This window comes from Sceloporus undulatus, chromosome 11, assembly GCF_019175285.1.
Source record: "Sceloporus undulatus isolate JIND9_A2432 ecotype Alabama chromosome 11, SceUnd_v1.1, whole genome shotgun sequence".
In the NCBI taxonomy this organism is placed as follows: Eukaryota; Metazoa; Chordata; class Lepidosauria; order Squamata; family Phrynosomatidae; genus Sceloporus; species Sceloporus undulatus.
In genome coordinates, this window is record NC_056532.1 from 16,545 (window position 1) to 23,275 (window position 6,731).

A 6,731-nucleotide genomic window follows, 5' to 3' on the forward strand; every position below is an offset into this window, starting at 1 on the left:
AGTAAATTCAGACCAGTGGTTTGCATGGAAAATAGGTCTATCGATACCTATTTTCCCATGAAGTCTTTAGGACAAGGAAGCATGAGAAATGTCTTTTCACCCAACAACTACATTCAGTTTTGGTAAAGGTCTTAAATGCTACATTCTAGAGTGGTACCACCATGGCATTATATTGTTGCTGCTGTTGTTGTTGTGTGTTGTGTGCCTTTCTCAGCAAGATTTGCTCAGAGGAGGTGCTAAGTTAATTTATTATTTATTATTAATTATTTATTTGATTTATATCCCACTTTTCTCCTTATGCAGGACCCAGGATAGCCTTGAAGCAATTGTTGTCGGTAACTATACCTTAGGAAAGGCATTTCAGTTTTTAGAAATGGAAGACAACCTTCACAAAAGCTAGGAAATCATCTGATGATGGTGTTGTAGGTGTGCGGCTTTTTGATGAACTCAGGCGGTTTACAGGCCGCGGCCTATTACTGCCCCTTTCCCCGCCGGATCGGGGCCTCAGCTGCCACAGCGGCAGCCTCTGAGGCCCCAATCTGCTGCTTTCCAGGCCACGGCGAAGCAACAAAAGGCCACTTCCTCGCGGCCTGGAAAGGGGTGTCCTTGGGGCTTCAAGCCCCAAGGATACCCGACGGCGGCAGGGACAAACATAAAGAGGCCGCTTGGTCCCTTTCTGCTTTGCGTCGCTGGCGCATCCGTCTAAAGGCTGCGCCCAGCGACGCAAAGCTGGAAGGAGCTACGAAACAGAGCTCCTTCCAGCACCGCGGAAAGGGTGCCCTAGGCGCCCTTGCGTGGCGCCAGTACGTCACTTCCGCGCCACTCCGTTTGGAGGCGGCGCAGTCGTGACGTACCAACGGCGCTGCCCATGTGTATAGGGCACCACCATTTTGTAGGTGCTCGGCACTTAGGGCGTCCGGAAGGGACGCCTTTTCCTAACCCTAGTACTTGCCGAGCACGTACTTTATGCGCGTCTATAACGCGCCTCAGAATGGGATGAGCTGACTCCTGCTATACAGAGTGTCTGTACCCAAAAGTAATATGGCACTGGCTGGTATTTGCTGTTGATAGTTGCCCATTAGTTTCAAGGAAACATTTGATGGACCACTGTAGACACTAGGACGGAGGAACCACTGGATCTTTGGTATGACTGAGCAGCATTCTGATTAGATCTATCTATCTATCTATCATCTATCTATCTATCTATCTATCTATCTATCTATCTATCTATCTACTATCTATGGCATTTATACCCTGCCCATCAGTCCTAAAGTAGTTCACAAAGAGTGTATTGTAGATAAACAGTTGCTGAGTACAAACAACAAGGTACTTGTTTTTATCTAGTTCAACAGAATTCTTCCTGCGCTCATGTTTTATTAAATCCTGTAGCGTTGTATTTTCAATATATAAAGGTTAGGCAAACTTCAAGATTGTGGGGTCTACTATGTTTGTGTGAGTATATATGTATGTATGTGTGCACACATATTACTACTACAACCTCCAGCACTTAGAATGAATACTAGTGGCCTAACTCCAGTTTTTAGTCCCAACTAAAATTAGACCCATCGAATCAAGTGACGAATTGTAACTCGGTACTTATGTAAACCCCATTAATTCACCGTTTACTCTAGGTCAGACTGATGGTTGGAATAGAGCCCTGAGAACACTGAATTATTCACCGCCGAATTCCTGATATTAATGGGCCTTTTAATCTATACAATCACAGTGCTATGATTGCATTTTAATTCCCATGGCCGTACCCTATGGAATTAATAGGCTTGTGGTTTGGTGGATGTGCTAGAGTTCTCCAGCTGAGAGTTCTAAGTGCTCCTCTCTAAACTGCACATCCCTTCCTTTTATAGGATGTTGCCATGACAGTTAAAGTGGAATCATGGTGCTGTAATTGCCTGGTGTGAAGGGCCCTCAATAATTATTGTATTGAGTGGACCTGATAGTCCTTGAGCACAAAACAAAACAAAACACCCCTGTGGCCTGGAAGCACTCAAACGCATGCTGACAGGGTGGAGACCATTCAAGATTTGATGCTGGATTCTAACAACCTGAATATTTTACAAACAGCAGTGCGGGGTTTATGTCAACAGTGAGATTGTAAAGGTTTAGCAGCATTAAGGTCCAGAATTCCAGTTTAACTAAGGCCTGATACAGACAGCCCAAATAAAGCTGCTCCGAGTCACTTTGGAGGTATGGTGTTTCAATGATACATGCGTCCTAAGAGTCCAGAAGCCGCACCAAAGCCGCGCTCCAGTCCTAAGGACTGGAGTGCAGCTTCGGTGCAGCTTCCGGACTCTTAGGACGCATGCATCATGTAAACACCATGCCTCCAAAGTGACTCGAAGCAGCTTTATTTTGGCTGCCTGTATAGGGCCTAAGAGGATATTGATGCGTGTATGGATTGGGGAGGGAATGAACTCCACACATAGATTGTTCACGGTTTATTGCAGCTTTCTGTTCTTTCATTGCATCCTTTTGCAATGTGATCATTAGGCAGTTTCATCCAGATTGTTTTCATGTGTTGTTTTAATGATGCTGTACATGCTCCATTGTGCGTTGTGCATTTTATATAGTGTGTGTGTGTGTGTGTGTGTGTGTGTGTGTGTGTGTGTATAGAGAGAGACTTCTTAGTATTGCACTGCAGTGTTATCACTGCGTATATGTCTATAATGTGTGTAGTTACATTCAGGTGAGAAAGAATAAAACAACTGAAAGTCATGCGCTCATATAGGTGCATACAGAATTTAGCCCAGGAAGAAAGCTGGAGATTACTTTAGCACTGCTCTAGGATCTTTCAATTTGCCAGTCAGATGATGCCAACTGGTACTTTAGTTGGGTCAACATGTACTCAACTAAAACAGTATCCGTTCAACGAGGGGTTTCCCCAGATTAAGTGCTGATTCTTTTATATGTTTACACTATCATAGTTCATAGGCTTCCTGCATCAAGGGGGCAAAAATACCTCCAAATCAACCCAACAACAGTCGTTTCACTGGATCAACATTTGGCCATTTTTTGATCTCAAGAATAGGGTTCGGGTTCGAAACTGCTGCCGGCACTGGTTTTTGTTAGTTAGGGCACGACCAACATGGCATGCTCTGAAATCTGCAATGTATTCATCTTGTTGAAAATAAGCAGGTCTGGGTTGGGCCAGTGCCTGGATGGGGGTCACAATGGAACCCTTTGTATAACAACATGAAACCCTTTGTATAGAGTGGAAGAAGGTGTTCTATACATGGACTGAGTAAAACAAGATGCATAGTGACTTAAGGAGCTGGGTATGTTTAGCCTGGAGAAGAGAAGGATAAGAGGTGATATGATAGCCCTGTTTAAATATTTGAAGGGGATGCCATATTGAGGAGGGAGCAAGCTTGTTTTATGCTGCTCCAGGGAATAGGACCCGGAGCAATGGATTCTAACTACAGTACAGGGAAAGGGATTCCACCTCAACATTAGGAAGAACACCCTGATGGTAAGAATTGTTCAACATACTCCTTTGGAGAGTAGAGGAGTCTCCTTCTTTGGAGTTTTTGAAACAGATGCTGGATGGCCATCTGCTGGGGATGCTTTGATTTGGAGTTCCTGCATGGCAGAATGGGGTTGGATAGGATTGCCCTTGTGGTCTCTTCCAACTCTATGATGCTATGATGCTATAGGGGGGCTTAAAACACCAAAGTTGCAGGGGCAGACACTGTCTGTTGTTACTTGCCATGACATTACCCCCAGTAACACAGGCAGGATATCTTTGAATACCAGTTACAAGAGTATGTGCAAGGCAAGGATGATGCTGTTGCTTCCCTGCAGGGACATAGCCAGGATTTTAGGAAGGGGGGGTCCAGACTAAGTGCCACCATTATATTGGGGCTTGGGTGCGGCGGCACAGCAGCATGCACCATTCATTTTTCTAAGGGAAGGGAGGGGGGGTCCGGACCCCAAGAACGCCCCCCTTGGCTACGTCCCTGTTCCCTGTCCTGCATGTGTGTTTCCTAAAGGCACCTTATGGGTCGCTGTGGAAACATTAGGATATCGTGTTAATGATGTGCATTGAGAGGCTTCTGGAGATAGGCTAATCTATTCATTCCAGATAAATAAACATAGCCGTGACCCCAAAACTCAGATGTCTGTGAGCACTGTCTTTCTAGTTTGCCTTTGCCTTCATGCACATTGATCTAGCTATTATATTAACTTGGACTTTTCCTTCCCATATAAAGCTGCTGAGGGCGAAATGAATATCTATACCTAAAGGGAAGGCTAGAAGCCAGAATCTATTTTGGTTAGGTCCGTCAGTTGTTTCCAAGCCCACAAACGTTTGTCTTGAAAGAGTGCTGACAAAGTGTAAAAGCAATATTAAATGGATCCATAGAACTGTTATCCCTTATACCAGTGGTTCTCAGCCTTCCTAATGCTGTGACCCTTTAATGCGGTTCCTCATGTTGTGGTGACCCCCAACCATAAAATCATTTCCATTGCGACATGCAAATATGTGTTTTCCAATGGTCTTAGGTGACCCCTGTAAAAGGGTTGTTCGACCCCCAAAGGGGTCCCGACCCCCAGGTTGGGAACCGCTGTCTTATACCAATATATTGTCAATATGTTTTAGTAGACTCTTACCTAAAACTTTTACTTTAAGGGCATGGAGTACAATATTAGTAGATTTTCTAATTCTGTGCAATAGATATTCTTAAGGTGGGGCCTGCAACAAAATGATGCACTGTATCGTAATAGTCTATCCTATGATCCTAAGAACTGATGCCTCTTCAGTCCTTAACAGAAGTGGTATAAATGCATGGCCACTGACAACCTGCAATAGGGATTACTATGCTGGGAAAGACACAAAGGTATACCAATGCAACAGATTCTATCCCCTATCCTCTTTCCCGCATCTCATACAATGGATTATGCCAAATAATCCCTGGATGTTAAATGTCAGGGACGACTGAAGAGCCTTCTTGTGCCTGATAGCATCCTGGTGGAGGGCAAGGCTGTGTGGCAGGACCCTGAAGAGAAGAACTTGTAGAATCATAGAGTTGGAAGAGACCCCAAGGAGGGCCATCCAGTCCAACCCCATTCTGCCATGCAGGAACTCTCAGCCAAAGCACCCCCGACAGATGGTCATCCAGCCTCTGTTTAAAGACATCCAAAGGAGGAGACACCATACACTCTGAAGAAGTGTGTTCCACTGTCAAACAGCTCTTAATGTCAGGAAATTCTTCCTAATGTTGAGGTGGAATCCTGTAGTTTGAATCCATTGCTCCGGGTCCTGTTCTCTGGAGCAGCAGAAAACAAGCTTGCTCCCTCCTCAATATGACATCCCTTCAAATATTTAAACAGGGCTCTCATATCACCTCTTAGCCTTCTCTTCTCCAGGCTAAACATCCCCAGCTCCCTAAGCCTTTCCTCGTAGGAATGGTTTCCAGACCCTTTACCATTTTAGTCACCCTCCTTTGGACACGCTCCAGTTTCTCAATGTCCTTTTTGAATTGTGGTGCCCAGCACTGGACACAGTATTCTAGGTCAGACCTGACCAAAGCAGAAGAGAGTAGTTCTCACACTATAGCTCCTTGAGTTTTCCTGAGTTTAGCCAATTGTTGTTGCTTCTATGTGCCTTCATTTTCTGTATCATTGTACCTCTAGAGGGAGAGGAGCTATTCAAACCAATTCCTTGGATCTGCACTAGGGCTGTTGCAAGGTTGTCATTGTTTTAATGGATGCATGGCTTTCTGAGGTAGTCCTGTGGTAGGAGGGTGACTAAAATGGTGAAGGGTCTGGAAACCATGTCCTATGAGGAACGACTTAGGGAGCTGGGGATGTTTAGCCTGGAGAAGAGAAGGTTAAGGGGTGATATGATAGCCTTGTTTAAATATTTGAAGGGATGTCACATTGAGGAGGGAGCAAGCTTGTTTTCCGCTGCTCCAGAGACAGGGACCTGGAAGAATGGATGCAAGCTCCAGGAAAAGAGATTCCAACTCAACATTAGGGGGAACTTCCTGACAGTAAGGGCTGTTTGACAGTAGAACACACTCCATTGGAGTCCCCCTCCTTGGAGGTCTTTAAGCAGAGGCCATCTGTCGGGTATGCTTTGGTTGGTGTGACCCCTGCCTCAAGCTTATGACCGCCCATGTTTGCTGTTTCTGGATGAAGTTAGGTCAGCAAGCAAGTCAGATGCTAATAGTATACAAATCATGTGTCAGTTTGAGTCAGAGCATCATTTATTGCCGAGCTGAGACCAAGTCAAGTCATTGAAGCGAAGCCGAGTCAGTCAACTTGAGGCTACATCATTGGTCTTGGCTCCTGTCATGTGGCCACTTTGCTCCGGGGAGAAAGCAGGTTGAGCAACTGAGCAGCCATGTGAGAGGAGCCATGGCAAAGGCTGGCTACCTGGGCCTGCATGTCGATGTTCAGCTAATATGGGCTAGCATTGGTGGAATTTGCAAAAAGCCAGTGTGGCATTATGGTTTGAATTTTGAACTAGTACTCTGGCAGATCAGGGTTTGAATCCTTCTTCAGCTATGGAAGTCCACTGCAGGGACGTAGCTAGGAATTTCGGAAGGGGGGGTCCAGACTAAGTGCCACCATTATAATGGAGATTGGGTGTGGTGGCGCAGCAGCACGCACCATTCATTTTTCTAATGGAAGGGGGGTCTGGACCCCAAGAACCCCCCCTTGGCTACGTCCCTGTCCACTGGTTAGCCTTGGGCAAGTCATTCTCTCTCAATCAC

At 45.5% G+C, this 6,731-nt stretch overlaps 1 protein-coding gene across 1 annotated transcript in view; it reads right to left on the reverse strand.

The window, feature by feature from the left end:
• The window catches only part of LOC121916963 (WSC domain-containing protein 1-like), a 13,520-nt gene extending 7,118 nt beyond the window's left edge, over nt 1-6,402 (reverse strand). The window contains exon 1 of the mRNA XM_042442555.1: nt 6,391-6,402. Coding sequence (XP_042298489.1) covers nt 6,391-6,402 — 12 coding nt within the window. The remainder of the gene's footprint in view (nt 1-6,390) is intronic.
• Between the last annotated feature and the right edge of the window lie 329 nt (nt 6,403-6,731).